This window comes from Cyprinodon tularosa, unplaced genomic scaffold (genome assembly GCF_016077235.1).
Source record: "Cyprinodon tularosa strain WSP-4 unplaced genomic scaffold, ASM1607723v1 ctg431, whole genome shotgun sequence".
Taxonomy (NCBI): Eukaryota; Metazoa; Chordata; class Actinopteri; order Cyprinodontiformes; family Cyprinodontidae; genus Cyprinodon; species Cyprinodon tularosa.
The window spans coordinates 537,133-558,226 of record NW_024039154.1 but is presented as its reverse complement, the minus strand read 5'-3'; the positions used below and the strand labels follow the sequence as shown (position 1 = coordinate 558,226).

At 37.5% G+C, this 21,094-nt stretch overlaps 1 protein-coding gene across 2 annotated transcripts in view; it reads left to right on the top strand.

Annotated features, from left to right (window-relative positions):
• The window catches only part of arhgef12a (Rho guanine nucleotide exchange factor (GEF) 12a), a 75,033-nt gene that overhangs the window by 16,759 nt on the left and 37,180 nt on the right, over positions 1-21,094 (top strand). For both annotated transcript variants that reach the window (XM_038299619.1, XM_038299620.1), the window contains exons 2-3: positions 18,430-18,450; positions 19,762-19,853. In XM_038299619.1, the coding sequence (XP_038155547.1) occupies positions 18,430-18,450; positions 19,762-19,853 (113 nt within the window). The remainder of the gene's footprint in view (positions 1-18,429; positions 18,451-19,761; positions 19,854-21,094) is intronic.

The following is a 21,094-nucleotide window of genomic DNA, read 5'->3' as shown; positions in this document are numbered from 1 at the left end:
CTAAAAATGTCCCAAGTGAGAGAATTTTACAGTATGCTCGGCGCCTCTAGCGATCCCCAGCTGTGACGTCAGTGTAGTCAAACATCCTCTCAGAGTATCAGTTGGATTCAATATACGAAAGTTGCAAGGGCTTGTTCCCTCTCTTGGATAGCTTTAATAAAGTGCCTTATGGCAATAACGCTGATGATGAAGCATTGTTTATTTTTTGTGAAGTATAACAACGAAACTTAGCTAGTTGCACATTTAAGTATAGCCGCAGCTCCAGACGCATTTCCATATCATTTTGGTCCGTGTTCCAGAGCAACAAGAACCACAATGGATAACAGTCAGTTGCCGCAGGCGGAGACCCACAGCTCAAACCCCGCCGGCCCAGAGCCATGAGGCGAACTGGGTTAAAAACCACATCCGAAGGGCAATGTTTCCCTCCCCAACAGCAGAAAGTACCCCGTTCTTGGACCGCACGCTGCGATCGGGTTACCGAGAGACTGCCTTCCCTCCTGTCCAGGCACAGCCTGCTATCCAGAACTGCCATCACAGAACCAATCCAAATCCCCTATTCAAACAAAAGGTTAGACTCTGGTTTAAACTAATAAAACAGAACCATATGGAAAATGTTCTGAAAGATAATGAACTTCCACCGGCTCTGCATAAAATCATAGAACATTTAGTAGCGCTGATTAAACCAGCGGGCATTAATACAACCACTAAGACTCTGATTTCTTTGTATTTGTCCTCGTCAAAAGAAAAAACTCCATCATATCTGCAATTTACTTGCTCATTAAAATGACTACTTCCTGACTAAACTGAAGTCACAGGATCCCTCAGTGGGTCATGTGACCAAATGAGGAATTTTGGGTTGTCTGCTACCTTTGGGAAATATTTTATGCTATAAACAACAAAATGCTGGACATTTTCACCTGTGATGCATTTAATTTTGTAAATACTATCAAATTAGAAACTATAACTATGTGTTTTCTATTTGAAATTAAATTTCTTGTTTTCAGGTGCTTCTGAGTGCGTGTATTAATTAGCTAGACATGGTGATCTTAAGCACCCCGATTGAATTATTTAAAAAAAAAACAACCAAAAATCCAAAGTAGCACAGAAAACATGTTAAGCGAGGATTAGCTTAGAGCACTCTCTCATTGATTAGCATTGTGTTCAGCTGTTTGTTGCAGGGCTCAGGAATCATCAGCGATTCAGACAGTCTAACACCTTTTTTCCTTTCCGAGTGCTTGAGGACAGCAGACAGCATAGCGTGAAGAAATGTTTATCCCCTGGCCCTCATGTCAGGAATCCCGATGAGGTTTATTGGGGCAGAAAGGGCACAAATTCCCCCCTGAGGCTGTAGCTCGAGCTAAAAAGCTATTGGTCTTGTTTCTTTAACACACACTGCACCTCCCTCGCATTTTCTGTCTCATGTGCTTATTTAGTCCCTTTGTTCCTTAAAATTATGTTGCAATAGACAGTGCAAGATCAGGAGGCGGTGAAAAGGTACAGAAAGTTCTTTATGTTATATTTTGGAATATGTGTTTTTTTAAAAGGAACATTACTGTAGGGCGAGATAACTTTTTACTTACAGGGAGTGGAAAGATGTGACGTCACTCGGGCAGCATGGTTGTCTGCATCCTTTTAGTGTGACTCAGGTATAAAGATCAGATAATTGTGTCTGTGTTTATGTTCTCTCTCCTGGGCTTGCTGCCAGCCTCAATCAGACTGTATCATTGCATCTATAGTACAGAGTCAGAGGTCTGTTTTAGGAGGTGCTGTCAATTGTTGGTTGGTGGAAGAGCCTGGATTGCGAGCCCCTATGAGGTACTAGCTTGGCAGCCTAACAGGCATTGCTCAGCACAAATAAGCTGAGGATGCCACACCATGCACAAAGATTGAAAATGCAGTTTGCCAAGTTTCCCCAGTCTATTCCATCATCTCATGATGTGCTCAGATGTGATATTGGAATAGACACACCTTAGTCTAAGCTCTGCAGCCTGGGGGCATCTGCAAAAGCTGTCTGTTTCTGGCCTTTCTGGCTGAATACTGTGCTAGTATGTTTAAGCATTTTAGGGTTCTCATCTCTTTATACTTTTTGTAAAATTAAAAACTTGAGATTATCCATCACATTTAATTACACAACAGCTATAATAGATATGATCATCTACCCACTTCAGCTAGGTGTTACAGTTGGATAACTAGTAACTGACAAAGAGAGGATTTCATGGGCCTGTCAAGTTGTACAGGCCCTGATAGAGGAAAAGCAGCCCATCAACCACCTTATTTATTTATGACGTTCTCCCTCCCTCTTACTGTACTTATATGTTTGATTGTTGAAGTTTGCTTGATAAATGTTCTGTTGGTTGCACTCCAGATGATATGGACACACACCGCTGCTTGTTTCCCACATTTTTGGACAATGGTTCTAATTTTAGTGAATTGAAGTCCCAAGCCTTTGAAATGGCTTTAGAGGCCTACTTTTTTTTTTTTTTTTTTTTTTTTTTTTTTTTGACCGGGTCTGTTCAAGTGTTTTTGTGACAGTAGAGGTCTGTGAGTAATTGTAAAATTTAACAGACTTCTTTTTCCAGAGTGTCTTAGTTTTTTTTTGTGGTCTAGATTGATTTGCGTCTTACTTTTAACGGTTCCTCTTTTGCGTTAGTCTTTTACTTTGCATACTTTCCCCTTTCTCAGTTAAAAGCGTCACTAACTTGCCAGAATCAAAATGTGCTCAAGTTCTTCTTTCATAAAACAGACTGTCCTTCTCCCCCACCCTCCCTTTTCTCTCTCTGTTCCTACCAGCTTCTCTTGCTACCACTTTTGCAGCAGTTGGCCCAGCTCTGCCACAGTTTTCCATCTAAACACCAAACCTCAATGAAGCATTCAAGCCCAAACCCGCTGCAGCGCTGCCCCTCCCTTCTGCTGTCTGTTCTGAGTCTGCCTTCTTTATGCCTTACTCACTCCCTGCACATTTAGTAGGCCAATGCAGGAAGAGGCCCTTGTTCTGAGTATCCTAATGCTGTAGCATCAGAGGATTTCAGTAAGCTGAGTAGCCTAATTAATCAGATGTTGATTTAAAAAAAGTTTGCAGTTGACTTTTGTAGATTTGTATGTCTTCTGCAATCTAAAACACTGCTTGGCCATCAGAGAAGATATTTAGAAGATGAAAATATTATATAAAATAGGAAGGCTTTACTTTCACACGACTTGTCAATTTGTAATGTTATGACGCAACATAGCAACAAGTGTAAGCAATAAACATTACAGTACAATTTACTAATGTACCAGCTATGGGACAAGGACTCTAGGTGAATTCACAAGACTGTGCCAATATTTTGCATTTAATTAGGGCTGTAACAAACAACCATTTAAGTGATCTATTGTTTTATTGATTAATTAAGTAATCGGGGAAAGAAATTTCCCAGTCTGCAGACTGTATGCTTAATTACCCAAGATTATATTATGAGTAATAGGAACAAACGAAAAAAAATGAAAAACATTCAGTTCCTCTTTAGAAAAAAAAAAAAGGATGCATCTGGAGCTAAAAAAAAAAACCTCCAACATTAATATATCAAAAGCATAGCCCTTTCTGGTTGACTTAACATGAATACAGTTAAAAACTACCTCTGTAGTAAAAATGGTGATTTAAAAAAAAATTAAACAAAGTTTTTTACTCACATACTTTACTTTGGATTGTTTTCTACATTAAAAATCATAGTTCTGTTTAAAAATTCTTCTAGATCAGTTTTGTTTTTGGTGCAAATAAAGACAACACAAAAATACACATTCATCAAATAGATGAACTGCTGATTTTTATGCAGGCATAATAAAAATTCCTGACAGCTGCACCTGCCTGCACCCCTGTGTGTTTTCGCTTAGTGGTATGGTCTTGAATCCTCATGAGGCTAATGGATCTAAAGCCCCATTGCCCCCATGCTGACCAGTCATAACACATTTCTGCAGAAAACAAAGGTGGGGGGTACTAGTGAATAGTAAGCAGGCTTTTAGCTAGGAATATTTCAACACCTTGGTATACCTCACGGGGGTATCCTCCCCTGGAGAATTTTGAAATTTAGACTCTCTGAAATGCTATTTCCTGCATTTTAAGGTAGAATGCAGCTAACTTTTTGTGTTTGTGAAAAACCCAACTTTAGTCCTGATAATAGAAAGTATGTGTGCTTCACTAAAGGTGGGAATTTCATAAGGAAGACATGAGATCAATTTTAGGTACAATATTATGTTCAAACAATCCGCTTAAGCATTCAGCATAAAAAAGCACAGGATGTTTTTGATGCTAGTACACTTTAAGACTTAGACAAACTTTTATTTTCATACAGTGTATACAAAACGAAATTTAGATGCATACAGCATTTCAACTACGAATGAGCAGGTTACAGAAGTGGAATGAACTTTCCCATTTATAAAGTGCAGCAGTGATCAGAAGAATATGGTGCAAAATGCAGTAGAAACATTGAGTTGAGTTCTATTTAAAAGGACTTGAAAATTTGCAATGTAGTGCACATATGATTTTTACAAATGTGATGCAGAGTCTCGATTTGTGGCTTGATTGGAGTTTTAGCAGTTTTACTATCTTATGGCAGTGGGGGAAACGCTGTTGCAGAACCAGCAGGTCCAGCATCGAATACTTCGCAGCATTTGATGCAGGGGCCATTACTGTCATTTGCTGTGATAAGCGGGTAAAAAGTAGTTTTAATATATTTTTAATCAAACTCAAAACATCGTCTGTGCAGTCAGTTTTCAAGATAACCATCATGCCTTAAAATATTATTTCGCTGTTGGAAGCACGCATATCACCATATACTAACTGTGTGCTGTCACTGGGAGTCCAAAGCTGCGAAAAGAAAATTTTTACAACTCCAGCATCTTTTGCTTGTGAAATTTTGAACATTTGAGCAAAGTTTAAAGGGGAGCTACACATTTAAAACTTACTCCCTGTCTCTATGCTTGTTTTTATTGGTTCCTTTGTCCTCCCAATTAGTGAAGCCACATTTGGCATTCATGTATCAGTAGGGCAGACTATGATTAGCGGTGGCCACCTGCAACGTACGGAACGTAATTTATTTTATAAAGAGCTGTGTTAAAATAAAAAAAATCCCATTCTAAATTGATTCTGATATGAATGCCTAAAGATCGATTGATGTGAGAGATTTTTTAATTTTTTTTATGCAGCTTCTGTTAGCTGCTATAACCAATTTAATTAGCAAATTAATTTGTTTATTAAATAAAATCAGTGAAGTAGTGGGTTTCTATGAAACCAAAATCAAACATGTTTGCTTGAGTTTGGTCACTATCTCAAAAACATAAACTATCCCTGAGTCTGACAAGGAGAATGTTAGAAATAAAAGTTAATTCTTTAACCTTTTTACTGTGAATATGCATCATATTCAATAAACTGGTCTTATTGAGAAGTTTGTTTATTTCGGTAACTCAAGTCACTAAAGTGAAATACCTCATATAGACTTAGATGTTTTCAAACCTCTATGTTATCGATATTAGGGGAAGGCAATCATTCAATATTGATATATCAAGATGCAATTTTGTTCAACAATGGTATTATGACTTTTAAACACATTTCTCATATTTAAATATACATTACAGTATTTGATTATAGCATTTGCAACTGATTAACCTTCCAGGTGTTGTGTTTTGTTTTGTTTTTATCGATGGACTGAAATTTATACTTACTGACAGGCTTTCTGCGGATCATTAAGTCATTAAATCCAATTTTAAGAAATGAATAACTTGAAGGGCATTAAAATTCAGTAAATGTTATTATTAGTAGCATTGAGATTACCTTAAATTAAAAAAAAATGTTTATAAAAACTGTTTGGATAGATATATCAGATATATTTGGTTCCTCCTTCCAGTTGGTCGTAAAGCAGCTTTTTTGGAAAAGAAGCATAATGGCTGGAGCAGAGAAAAGGCTAGAGAATGGTGAAAATGCAAATTTCAACAAAAATGGCTTGAAAATAAGGAATCCGGGACATGGCTGCAGCCTGTCGACGGTAAAGAAAAAAAAAAAGAAGAATAAAGCTTGGCACAATGGGTTTCAATGCTTTACGATCTCACTTGCAGTCCTACTAACCTGACAACAGCCAGATGCATGTCTCGCTCCGCCCAGCTCCACTCACATACATCTGGGAACCCGCCATAGGAATTGCCTTTACTGAAGGCTGGGCCTTATCAAAACTCCTTGCATATGATTGGATAAGCCACTTGTCTGTCATCTTTATTGACGTGCTATTTCAACCACTCACACTGAAGCTAACCCGTGACGCTGTGAGAGGAGGAGCCATTTGGTAGATCAAGCTCTTGCCAAATCCGGTCGGGAGAAGGGCGAAAACATCGTTTCCACCAACAAAAGCCTTCAAAGCCGTTCTCTGATGTTCTTTTAATGAAACAATATCAGATAGATTGGACAACACAGAAGAAATAGCAGCATCAATGCTAACGCTTGCTTCCTCAATGCGAGCCGCCACTGTTGTTGGAATCTCACGGTCGCTTCTCCACTCCAGGACACACCCACCCTGCGTCCTGATTGGCCAGACCATAAATTCGGTTGGGGAAATCACTTTCAATGAGCGGGTTCCCAGATGTATGTGAGTGGAGCTGGGCGGAGCGAGACATGCATCTGGCTGTTGTCAGGTTACAGTCCTACAGCCACAGATCAGCTAAAAGGGGCGGACAGCAGCTGATAATGTCAAGTTTCTTTTCTGTAATCAATGTGGTGCAGCACAGCACCAGCTGGAGCAAGCACCCTTACAATATTTTTGGATATACATGATATATTTGGATCCAATGCAGCATTGCATGCAGTGCTCTGAAGACAGCCATGCAACACCACACGCTTCTATTGGAGGTGTATCCAAGTTGTTCCAGGCAATATTTCCAGATTCAGAAATGGCCAAATTTTCACCTGTGGAAAATAAATCAAGCACAATTATGGCTCAAATGCTAACAAATCTAATACTCTAAGAGGGAGGTACAAGGACAAATGTGGTGAACTGAAAAAAGCCCAGCATACACTGTGATTTTAGGGGCGATTTTCCAGGCGTGCAATAATTTTCCGATTGGGCTGACTTTCAGCCTGATCGTGAGTCGTGTAGTGTACAGGAGGCTACGAGCGGCGAGCAGCCTATCATTACCACCTCCCAATCAGGAATTGTGAGGTCGGGAGAATATCAAACATGTTTGATTTTCTCCCGACCGTCTTGGGCAAATCGCTCAGGGCCGCATGGGCAAAGAAGGAGTTTTCTTTTTATTCTTCCTCTCAGATGTAAACACAGCAGTGTGGCAGGATGCAGTGAGTGAAATGCAGCTCCGTCTGCAAAATTGATGGACCTCGATGGTCCTTATTCCAAATACGGCGTTGCCCTTTCTTTCTAGGACCCTCTGCACAAAATTGCACAAGGTGGCGCGGTTCACTATAGTGAGCTTAACATCCCTCTTCTATTTGTTTGGCTTCCGGATAGAGAGCTAAAGAGCAGCTCCATCTCACTGCCGAGCTGAATCCGGCGTAGTTTTTAGTCGTACAGTGTGAGCAGGTAGATCGCATCAGAGCGTCGGGCCGAACATAAATCGTGAGCTGCTGCTCACACTGTACGACTAAACCCTGCATTTAGTATTACAGCGTGAGCAGCAGATGCATGCAACAATCGCACAATGTTTGCCCGGCTAAATGATGAGTCAGAACTCGAATGGAAAGAACCTACTGAGTCGCATGTTTTAATCCTCTTTTCTGGAAAAATAAAAAATAAAAACGTAATAAATTGTACCATATGTACCATGTTCTGTAGCATTTCACATTCATTGTCATTTTTGTATCATGCGTTTCTGTATCCGCTGTTTCCAGACATTTCCAATTCAGTTCCATTTCATTTATAGTGCAATGTCTTAAAATCTTCTCACAGTACTTAAAATACACAGATTATTTTAGAGTCCCCCTCTCTCTCGTCATGGGTACTTGTTGATGACATTAAAATTATTCAAAGGAATATAAGAACGCATTAAATTAGAGTAACTAATTTCTGTATGAACCCTCGGTGCAATAAAGGTTTTGGTCATATCGTTTGGCACTCTGAAAATTATTCTGATTTTTAGTCTGTATCTTATGTTAAAAAACAAAAAAAAAACGTAAGATTAGAATATTATATCAGAAAATAAAAACCTTTGAAAACAGAAAAGTGAGCCTAGTGAAAAAATATTTCTTAACACCTGCTTAAAGGCAATGTTCAAACTTTTTATCAGCCAAACAAAGCTTTTCAGATTGCATATCCTCAATTATTGGATATTATCCAGGGTTAACTTTTCAATCTATAAGGTATCAATAATGTAGCTAGTTGCTGGGGCTGTATGATTTTTAAGTTATATTTTATATAACTCAAAATCTGAAGATACTTTCAGTGTAATTGTTTTATTATGTTTTAGTGTTTATGCCCAGGCTCATAATTTGTTTAATATGTAAAGAGCTGTTTTATTTCCTATTTATTTAATGATATGGAGTATTTTCTATGATAGTTTCAGACAAAAACTTTTAACTGTGTGAACAGTTTTACAGTTAAATATCTCAAGATCATCCTCATAGTAATCCGATGGATATGTGAATAACCACATTATTTCCATGTTATGTGGATATGGGGGTTTTCTGTAATAAATGATGGAGTTGATACTACTCGGACTAGTTTATTCTGAACCTGGCCCTCAGGCACCATAACATGCAGCACTTTGCAAAGCTGCTCTGCTATGCCCACCACAAAAGTAATCTTTCAACCTATAGAAAAAAAGTATGTATAATATAGCTTTTAACAGTTAAACTTGTTACTTCCCCTTAATTTGACAGCTTTTCAATTTCCGCTGTTCTCATTTGTGAGAAATTTTGCAAAATGTCCTCTTCCTTTGCACCTGTAAGACAAACCCCAAAAAATACACCGTTCTAGATTCCCTCAGAATGGTGACATCCTCACTGGGCCCTGAATTAGTTTTACTTTGGACCTGCTTCATAAAACTCCCACATGACACCCTTTACTATGATCATCTTGAAGATATTATTAAATTTGGTATGCAAAAGGTATCTAGCTCTGAGTCCTGCAGTTACCTCTTCCACAAACTAGATATTTGTATATATACTTACAGTTTAAATGGAATACAAAGCATTTATCTTGATATCAAATTTGTGCCAGATGACCCTCTGTGTGCCGATACAAAATATGAAACTAACACCAAGTTTTTATTTTACACAGCAATCTGGATATAATGCTTTTATATTAAAGGTCACTGCTTACATTTCTCCATATGGTTAGTCACATCAGTCACATCCTGGTTATTATGGCAGCGCCGCCTCAAAATGATATGGAATATTGCGTGTGAAATAAAGCTGTTACTTCTTTGTAAAAGACTGCACAATCATTGACATCTCTGCAGTATCAGTGTACTTATTAATATTCATGACAAAGCCTGAAACACATTTTGCTTGGCAATAATATGTTGAGCTGACTTGATAGGCACTCTTATTACTTTAAACCATGAGATCACAATCAATATATATGGTGATGTCTGTCTGGTTGTAGAGAACAGACTGCATTTTTATTTTTTATTTTTTTTAGAGATTTAGGCTTTATTAATACTAATTTAACTTAAAATACAAACAAGTATAGGAACATGATCTTTGTATTTTAGTTATTGATTTTAATACATATTTATTAATTGGAAGATAATATAATGTGTCAGTTTTCAGTATAGAATATCACAATTTTTTTAAGTTTGAATTACTACTGTTACTAACTATAGAGAAAAATTATATGTAGAATAACAATCATAGTTACTTACATTAGCCTCAGGAGAAATTAACTACCCACCCTTGATCCATGTGTTCTTGTTAAGGGGAGTCCTAGTTATGCTGTAGGCTATCCTTTAGTTTATTTTGGGTAATTTTGTATTTAATGCATAAAAAGTGTTAGTCTCTGTCATTTATAGAAATGCTTGATAAATGAAATAGAGTACTCAAAACTACACATAAACTGTTTGTGATTTAATCAGAATTTTAAAGATAAATAACCTAACAGGCTGATTTTTCATTCTTTAAAATCTTAAGTGCTTTGCTCAGTTAAATGTATATTATTTTTTCCCTTGCCTTTATTCAGTCAAATGATCCAATATGTCTGTTAGCCGGGCTAGTGCATGAATTGAGGCCTATCATGTGACCTACATTAAGGGAGGTTAGTATTTTCCAAACAAAGGAGATGCACGGTAGGTGGATGTGGCTTGTGAAGCAGCTGGTGCCCCATCTCTGCTCTCTGACTGTTGCTGAGTCTTTCTGATTGGCTCATTGATCGGTTGAGGTGCTCTTCTGATTTTGCTGGGAGGGATCTACATCAAATAATGTGATTGGTGTGTGATTTTTTTTTAAATAGGCTACTCTTTTCTAATGGTCTTCGATCAAGGTTCCCATCAAGCAGTGCATCAGGTTTCTTCACTGTAGCTCAAAGATTAATGACCCTACTCGGTTGCATTAACTTGGGAGTCAATATATGGCTTCTCTCATGGATTTGGGATGGCAGTTTGGACCGAGAAGATACTTGACCGCAGTGAATATCAAACAAGTGTGTGTGTTTGATCTTTGTGAGATATTTTGTCAGTTATTATGCGACTTTTGGTCTAATAATCAAGCATGAATATTATTGTTTTTGTTATCCCGCAGATTTATGACCGTCCATCATTAGTGTATTGATGATGTTCCTTGAAAAGGAACACAGGAAACATATTTATTTTTTTTATCATCTTTTTAAATCATTATATTGTCCTTTATTGGAGGAAATATTTCCACCATCCTAAAAAAATGTGTATTCTACTCTGACTTATGAACCTTTTCTCTTGGATGTTTGCTGCATCTCCAAAGTCATTTGGATTTTCTAAATGCCAGAAAGATAATATTTTGTTTAATAATTACAGCTAATTTAGATAAATGTTTTTGCCAAAAACCATAATCGTAATTTTTTTTTTACCAATATTGCAATTTTATTTATATTTTCCTATGTACTAACCGTGAGCATGTAAGTGTTTTACCCCTGGGTTTCATCGTTTTTATGACCTTGAAAGTTTGCTTGTTCAGAATGCATTGCTGCAGGAATTAACTGTTGCTCTTATGGGAACGTGCTACTTTGAGTCACATGCATTGATCTGCTGCAACTCTCTTACATTAGGTGTGGCAGCAGACCCACTTTAAGCATATTTAAGGGCTGGAGCGACAGAGTTGGTGTCTTACTCTTATTAAATGTAATTAGCAAAATCAAGTGCCTGCTCAGCAAGAAGGTTCTGGGTTTGATTCCCGGCCCGGGGTCTTTCTGCATGGAGTTTGCATGTTCTCCCTGAGCACGTTGGGTTCTCTTCAGGTACTCCGGCTTCCTCCCACTGTCCAAAAACATGACTGTTAGGTGTGCATGAATGGTTGTTTGTCCTGTGTGTCTCTATGTTGCCCTGCGATGGACTGGCGACCTGTCCAGGGTGTACCCTGCCTCTTGCCCATTGACTGCTGGAGATAGGCACCAGCACCCCTCGCGACCCCACTCGGGACAAGCGTGTAAGAAAATGGATGGATGGATGGATTAGCAAAATCGAGTACCTCTGCGATTTGAGAAAAGCATTTTGTTGTATTGCAAATCCAATTAATTGACCAGACCTAATTAAGTTGTATGGAATTGCCTTTTAAACTGTGTGCCTTTGGACAAACCTTTTGGATTTCACTTAGGGCTGGGTGATAATTCGATTCAATAGATTAATTAATGTCCGCGATTCAGTCAACGGTTTGATATTTTGCTAAATCATTAAATCGAGTAAGTCTCTTTTTCTCCATTATTTACTTGTGCATTTTCTTCAGAATCAGACATACTTTAATAATCCCAGGTGGAAATTACTTAATTTCCGCTACCTCATTCCTCCTTCCACAGTGCAGCATGATAGCATGTCGTGGGCATGCTGCACTGTTTACTTGCGCCATGGCCGCTGCTCAATCTGATGAGAGATACAGTGAAAAGGAACTGTGGATTATACATAAGTGGTTCGGCTTTGATAAAGCCTGATGTTGAGCAGAATACAGGAGCGTGCAACTAAAGGGCAGATTATACTTCTGCAACCGCACACATCAAATGCTGATTGGGTCTGGTCACGAACCAGTTTTGCTGTTACGCTTCTGCACCGTCGGTCTGGAATTTCTAAGGACGCTCAGCAGTTTCCTGCCAAAGCGCAAGGGGGAGCCTATTTGAGAATTTGAAGAACTTCAGCGGATGGTCGCGAGAACTTCGCTGGCGCCGGTTTATCTTCCAAAACAACAATGGCATGTCTGCAAGATATCATTGTCATGGAGGTGGATCTAGAGTTGGTAAACATGAAAGAGGAACATGTTCTGTTAATGGAGTTGACAAAAAGACCGATTAAACTTTTGTCGTAGTTGTTCATTGTAGTTGTTCCTCGGTTTTTAAAAATGGTGCGCACCGGCACCAAATCGAGAAGGACGAACACACAGGCAGCCGGAAATGCATACCAAGGACCAATCACAGGTACTTTTTGAGGACCGCGTAAGGTCTGCGTGGGTTTGCAATCGTCTGACGTGTAGTCAGGATTTTTTTTAAGGGTGTTCAACGACGGCTGCAGAGGCTATGCGTCAGAAGCATAAATAGGCCTTTAGTTGTTTCTGCATCTCCAGCAAAGGCCGCCTCATTTTCTAAAGCAAGAAACAGTTGACCAATACTGTAGCTGTTCATATAGAGATGGACATTGTGCCCATTCACACCATAAAGAGTGTAATCCAAAATATGACCCGCAGAGTCATATTTGCGCTACAAAAACTGTAGAACGAAACACGACAAAAGCGCTCTGTGAAAAGCTAGACTCTGCTTTGTTATTTGCAACTAATACAGTCCTTAGGTCCATTCGATCTCTTCAGCCGTACATGAGTTTAACGGTGCATTATATCGCTGTGACCTGGGCTCTTAACAGCTGCTGTTTACAAACCACCGACTTTCCAGAAGATCAATACAAGTTATTGACTGTTCGTTAAATTGCATATTTCAGTAAATGAAGCCCTTTTTTTCTTGCACTTGCACTGAATATATAGTTGTACATTACCAATAAAAAATCAGTACAATTATTGTAGGGTAAACATTTGGGTTACTTGCACAAAATTTATGTTATGAATATTTACATTTCTTTTTATATTTAATATTTACATTCGTTACATTTTTTTTTACAATATGTTTATTGTTGGCTAAATATTTGTAACAGGCCCCAATATATTTGTTAATTAAGTAAACCTATTTTGAAATGCATGCATGTAGTTTTTAATACTTCGATTAAAAACAATTAAAATCGTAATCGTCCAAGATGACTAAAAATATATAGATTTTATTTTTTAGCCATATCACCCAGCCCTAGTTTCACTGTTGTGAAATTGAGCGTGGTTTGTAGGCCACCTGGTTCCAGACACTTTTTTAACTCTGTCAACAAATGAAATTGAGACAGAAGCTTCGTGATACCTACTACAAATTATTGACATTGTCCAAATAGAAACTGTTATGCCTAAGCCTTAATTTGGCTGATGTCTTTGGAGGGTTGTTTGATATTGCCCCATAATTTAATTTGCCTTTGATGCCATGTGGTTTGTAGAGTGCACCAGTAACTCAAGCAAAGCACCCTCACATGCTGCTTGGGAGCTTCTCTATTTTTCCTTCAAATGCAACAATGATTATTTTGGTAAAATATTTTCATTTTAGTAAGTCCTTTTCCCTGAGAGCTATTTGGTTCTTAAGACTTAGACAAACTTTATTGTCATTTTGTACACACAGAGTTTATACAAAACAAAATTTCATTCAGTACAGCTCTCAAGACCTTTCCATTTCTAAAGTGCAGCAGTGATAAAATGTAAACTTGGTGATCAAAGTGAATATAAGACTGGAATATGATTTACAGTTTTTCCAACATTCAGTGCTTTTTTTCACCCATTTTATTCAACATTCAGCAGTCTAATGGTAGGGGGGAAGAAGCTGTTTTGGAATCTGCTGGACCTGCATCGGATGCTTCGAAGCCTGTTCCTAGAGGGCAGCAGGGAGAACTGTCCATGTTGGGGGTTTGAGGGATCATTTATAATGTTACAGGCTATGACCACGCAGCGCTGGGGTGAAATGTCTTTTATGTGATACGGTTCCCTATGAATAGTGATGCACCTCAGCTAGCATCAACACCTATAGTTTGCTTTGGTTCTCTGGGCTATACCTATTTTTCACTTAATTAAATAGCTATTTTCCTTGTGAGCAGTATTATCACTAGATGTTTTAATGGTGTTTGTGTTTGTGTACAGTTGCTTGACCAGATGAGGTGTTCAGGTATCGGTAAATTGGAAAAAAAATTTCTCTTCCTTATACTTCCCAGATTTTAGGGCCGAAACAATCGGATTAATCGTGATTAATCGATTATTGAAACAATCATCAACAAATTTAGTGATCGATTAATCGTTAACTGGAGTATAGAGACTGTAAAACATGCCTTTAGCTGATAGAGCGACCCATTTAAAGCAGCAATTATACGAATATAAAAGAATATTTAAACATTTTGCATTTGGGATGCAAAAAAATGTCAATATGCTCTATTTAGAACTCAAGTGGAAAAGTTGGTTTTCCCTGGTTATTTTCGTCTTCTTTAAGGAACCTTTGGCTTTCCCATTATTAATCGATTAATCGAAAAAATTATCAAGAGATTAATCGATTTGAAAAATAATCAATAGTTGCAACCATATCTGATTTCTTGTGACTAATTCAAGTTTAGATGGGAAAATATTAGTATTGATATAACCAGACTAAGGGGAACAACTAATCAAACAATTCTTTAATTTGTCTCTTTTGTACAGTGTATGTTAACTTTGTTACGTGTTTTATTTTGTTATATAATGTTTCCGATCTGTTTTGGGGGGAGGAGTTGTTCTGATCGGTGGTCAGTATGGTTAAGTTGTGGATTAAACTGATACAGTATCCATATATAAGAGACCAGGGGAAGGGAGTGAGCATTTTTACTGATGACTTGTCCTGCACTAAGGCTCTCCTAAACAAGCAGAGGCGCAATTTCTGTGGTCAGTGTCAGGCTTTCCTCAGGAAACACTGATTTAAAGTCTGTGATTTAACACATCTTGTCTAAATCTATTTTCCATCGGTCTGTGATAATAAAGACAATAAAAAAAGCCTGACTCGTCACAAAGCTTTGAACTTAGCTTGCATGTTAGTCATTTATTCCTGTGTGATCAACCAGGAGCAGCATAGATTTGCCAACTCAGTTCCACCAACCAAGAACTCTTGCTTTCTCTTGTAAAAATTTCAGTGTGCATGTGTGTGTTTATGTGCTGGGTTTTCCATCTTTCCAAGTCAGAGGTTTCCTAGGGTGGGGACTGCTTAAAGCTATTTTTTCTCCTGCTAGAAGCTCTGGAACTTATTACAGTCTGAAGCATTTTCATAAACAGGCCATTCAGCTGCCTCTGCACGGCTCTGAATGAGACTCAGTGTCACAAGGAGAAAGAGAGTTAATGTGGGCTGGTAAGCAGCAAGACCTCCTCATTATGGAAGACTGTTTTTAGGGCAGCGTTGTGCTGCATCACTTGGCTTTTTAATTTAAAAGATTGCATTTATTAACCACTAAAAGTTGGTTGCGTACTCCAATAAGTACCTTTTAGAAAAGTTTTGCATGGCATATCATATTTAATTGAAGTGTAGATTCAAAACAATATGTCAGAATGTTTTTATTCCTGCAGATAATATCTATGTTAAATTAATTAAATGATTCGGGTAATAAATAATAAAACTAAGTTTAAATTTCACCTTATAGCCTCTGATTGGTAAATACAGTTGAGCAGAGTGACACAAAATCTCACCATAGACTGCACACAGGTCATGATTCAGGACATTACAACGTACATGTACGCTTGGCCGTGCTGCCATGTTTGAATGCCATAGCTTAGTGATATAATTGCAGTCCTGTGGTCTGAAGCTGCACAATTTTAATCCCTGAGTCCAAGTCCGCTGTCTATTGTCCCTAACAGTCTACTAGAATCCTCATTTTTGATGAATGTCAGGGTGATAACAAGAGCAGAACTACCAAGAGACGCAATAGGTGAGCTGAGTGAAGAGACACGCTTTGTTCAGCTAATACAGAAAAACTGGGTAACTAAGTCAAAAAAGTGAGAGTAGAAATATTTTGATTTAGACTACTTAGACTTGGAGAACTTTTATCGTCACAAGATTTCAGAAATAATTTTAAGGATTCCCTTCCTTAAAAGTGTTTTGAATACTATTTTTCATTTTTGGTGACATTTATCTTTCTTTGCAAACAATGTTCCCAACACCCCTCTGGTGCTTAAGAACTCAGCCACTAATGATTTACTTAATTTGAGAAGATTAAGGGCTGTCAGTTTCCATGCAACCGGTCAAATTCATCAATATCCGGAGCCCTTAAATGTCTGACACTCGAATATGGTATTCCTCCTAAGAAGGTGTCCAAGCAATCCTTTATAATTTTGATATTGCACATATTGATGTTGTTATGATGATTATGAATCGATATATTGTAGGGATGCACAATATTGGGATTTTGGCCGATTTCCGATTTTAAAACTCATGTAGCCGATAACCGATATCGTAACCGATATTCAAGCTGGACAAAAATAAGTATTCATTGAAAATAGCAGTTTTGTTATCCATTTCTGACACTTTGAAAAATAATATACTCAAATATATTTTCATATGCTGATATCAAATTGATTTTTAAAAACGCGGTATCGATCTATTTTACTTTCAAAATCTCGTGAAAATTCATCGTTCTGTTACAAACTCTCGTGATATTTTGCAAATTCTTGTGAGATTTTGTTAGTAAAATCGATCGATACCGCGTCAATATATCAACATTCAAAAATATGGCAAAATTTTGTGAATTTTGGGGGGATTTCGTAGCATAACGATGACATATAGCAATATTTCATTAGTAAAAGAGATTGATATGGAATTTTTAAATGGCAGTATATCAGCATATGAAGATATTGTGATATTTTTATCTATCAATATTTTTTCCCTTGTCTTTAGAAGTTTTTAAGTCTGTAAAAAAGACGTTTTTGAGGAAGAAGAAGTAGTATACTTTTTTTTTTAGACTTTAGAAACTCAGAAGCTGATCAAATATCGGGTTAAATATCGTTGGGGTGGCCGATGTCCGATATTCAGTTTTAAGGCCGATACAGGCCGATACCAATAGGGGGCCGATTATATCGTGCATCCCTAATATATTGAGCTGCTCTGCTACACCACACACTGTTTGTTGGTGTCAAATGCAGTGTTGCACAAAGTACTGAAATCTCGGGGTCAAGTAAAAGCAAGTACCTCTCCAAAATATTACTTTGGTAAAAGTCCAAGTCACTGACTGAAATGTTACTTGAGTAAAAGTCTTAAAGTATCTGAAATGGCTTGTGTGTGTTTTTTTTTTTTTTACTTAGTAACTAAACCAAACATTAAAAATGGATCGGAGTAAAAGTATGCAATTAAGTTTGTAAATGTAGTGAAGTAAAAGTGAAAGTTAAAAAAAAATGTATAATCTTGGAAAGTAAAGCACTCCAAAATATACTTAAGTACAGTAGTGAAGTATTTTTACTTTGTTACTATACAACACTGGTCAAATGTTTACCACTTCAACTCCAGGAACAAGAGTCAAATCAGATTACCAGAGATAAATCCACCCCAGAAAAAAGCCCTCGGATATGTACCACTCTTTTTATCTTCCCTGAACTATGGCTGTTCTGTAGTGTTTAAGGTCCAATTTATTTATCAAAATCAGGTAACCTTAGTGTAAAAATGAATCTGAATTAACTGAACTACAGAGTTTAGTGTTTGTGAAGGCATAGAGATTAAGGTTCTTGTCGTATGTAGCATCAAGGGATTTTTTTTTTTCGAGTAATATTACGATTTTTAACTGTCATTCTTTAAAAAATCCTAGTCTACTCTATTTTGTAGATAAATGTATTATTAAATGAATACATGTTTTATTTATGTATATTCTTTCAAAAAGACCATCTCTCCCTTCTGCTCAGTGCTTTGTCGGTCCATGTATAAACCCCTTGCTGCTTACTGTAATGAATTTTGGGTGCCTTCAAGGAATTAAAGTGCAACAGCCGCACACAAAGCAAAAATCTGAGAGGCAGAGGAGATTTGACCTGGAAAGGTTTTAATCTGCAGCTGAAGAACTCTGATGTTTGATCAGGATTATCATGTTTACCACTGTATGACCCTTTAGAGTAAATGTGAATGCCGTCTTGGTTTTTATATGCCCTATCTCAGCTCAGATAGCTCGTCATTTGTTTGTTTTTTTTAGGTTACAAGTCTAATTATTGTTCTATTTACTTTACAGGTTTACCAAGAAAGCAATAAGGTAAGATTTTTAATAAACCTTCTTATCGATATGTGAATGTTTTTGACAGCGTTGTCTGCCTAAACACTTATACCCACTAGTGTAAACAGAGAGCTTCAGATGAGAGAACATTTTTACTTTGCCTGCTGTGGTAAAACATAGAAGTCTTCAACATTTAGACCTAACACACCCCACCAACCCCCCACTCATTCATGAATGCATGCACACACAGGACAAAGGGGTCCCTCTTCTATGGGCAGCCCATAACTGCTTTACATTGTGAACAGTGGCCTTTCACAGTTGGGGCCAGCATAGGCAGAACCACCCATACATGGCTTCAGATGGTTCAAGCAGGAGACTCGTCCCATAGCATCTCTACATTAGGATGTCTTTTATGTGGGGCTCTTTTCTGGGCTCTCAGCAGAGTTGCTCCACATCCTCCCTGACTCTTACATTATACAGTAGACACTTCATTCACTGGAGAGTCTTTGAGTAACACCATTCTTTGCACTGAATTGAACAACCGTTATGCACTTGCCTGACTTTCGTGCCTATCCAGGATATTAGCACAGATATATGTACATACATGTCATGTTTCAGCCACAAAGTTTACTTTATCTGATGAAAATTTCATGTGATAGAGCCAAACAATGATAGTGCATGATTGTGACATTGAATGAAATTGACAAATGGTTTCCAGGCTGTTTTCTTCGCAAATAATAACCTGAGCGTTGGTTGCATAATTATCTATTCTACCCAACATCTTTACCTGCATTTTCAACTGCAAATATTATTGGGTTTATTTCTACTAGGGCTGGATGATATGAAGAAAATACAATATCACAATATCAGGGAGACAAACATACCCACAGCATGATCCTGCATCTACCCTATTTCAATGTGGGGGGATTGATGTATAGTATGTTTGCCATCACGCGTAGCACATTGCATGCAAGCCAAGAAAGAGCAGACCATAGTATCTGTATACACACGTTACATGTTTTATTGCTTAATAAATATAAAAACCAAGCTAGTTAATCCTTTTAAAATTGCAGTCTTCTTGAGGATTTCAGATTGCACAAGAAATAGATGGTTCTACATCATCGCTTGGTTTAACTGATCAGTGTGTTTATAGCTCCTCCAGTGTTATCATGTGCCTCTTGACTACTTCTCTAAATAATACTCTGTTCTTTTCAAATACAACAGTAGGTTGTATTTGAGTTTATTTATGAGTGTCAGATTAAAGGAGGCTGAATGCACATCAATACTTTTTTTGTAGAACATGTTTCTTGTTCTTAAATTGTTTCTCACACAATGTCGATCTCTCCTCAGAACCAGCAGCATTCTCAGTAAGGACCATCCCCCAGACAAGAAACCTAAAAGCGACAAAACCTCACTTCCCTCCAATGAGTTTGACCCTACAGGTAACTTTAGTCTGATTTTCAGGCTTTGCTCTTCTACAGTCTCAGGTCTTGTGACTGCCTCTGAGTGTTCCTCTCAGTCCCAGCTTTTCCTCTCTCTAACAGGCACAAGCCTGTTGAGTAAAATATGTTGTTAACCATTTGAAAGAATGCATGGTTAAACAGGACTTATGCTTTAATCACTTTGTGTAAGCTTATACTTGGAGTTAAGAGAAACATGTAAAGTCCCACAAAAAGGGCTCCAGTTAAGTCAAAATTATAATTATTTGAAAAGTTTTAGGGACAAAATCATGAAAAAAACTTAAGCTTGTATTTGGACAAGGTGCAATATTTGAACCCGCTGAAAATCTAAATTATTTATTTGTGATAATTATTTAGAGACAAAACCTCATACACACAATAAATTAAATTACATATATCTTATTTCAATCTATTTATTTGAAGTTTTGAATAATAGGTGGCCTTGCAGAAATGATACTTTAACAGATCTTCTTATGAAGAGTTTGTTCAACCTTATCATTGAAGTGATGTATGACTTGGTGACTGTGGCCAGTGAGAATATTAGTAATCTTTCAAAATTACTGGGTTTTGATTCCAGCTTCCCCGTAACATGTCGATGTTCCATAGTAAAGTGAAAGGCTCGGAGCTTGTTGCCAAATATAAAAAAATATATAAGAAATTCTTTGAGGTAAAAATATTGTTTTCATCCCACTGTATGTGAAGGACACGGAAAAACCTCTATGTCTCTTCCAAACTCACACCCCACATATTTGCAGGGTAAGACTGTTGAGGTTCCAGCACATGACATGGTGACTTTGACAGCAATCAGCACAGCACATTGGAAGATATGATTAAAACCTCTGTTTTCAAAACAAAAAAGAAAATCCTCTGTAGTGCATGGCAGCTTATCTCTGTATGATGCAGCCGTACAAGTATGTCTCAACATAACCACTGGGTTTTATTTTGTGTCACTGCAAATCATTTTTTTTCTTTACATCTGAAATGATATGATTATTGAATATAATCCACTATGGGCAAGGAGGGTTAAAGCTATATGACATTTACATCAACATTTTCCCCTTTATTTAAGGACACTGTTCATTTTAAAAAATGTCGTAGCATGTTTGCATGCTGTTGGTTTCCTCATGTCTTTGTTGTTTCTGCATGTTGCATGAACTGTTCTCTTGATTTAAGTTTGTTGATCATGATTTTTGGAGTGTTATGACCTGTAGTAATGGGCAGTG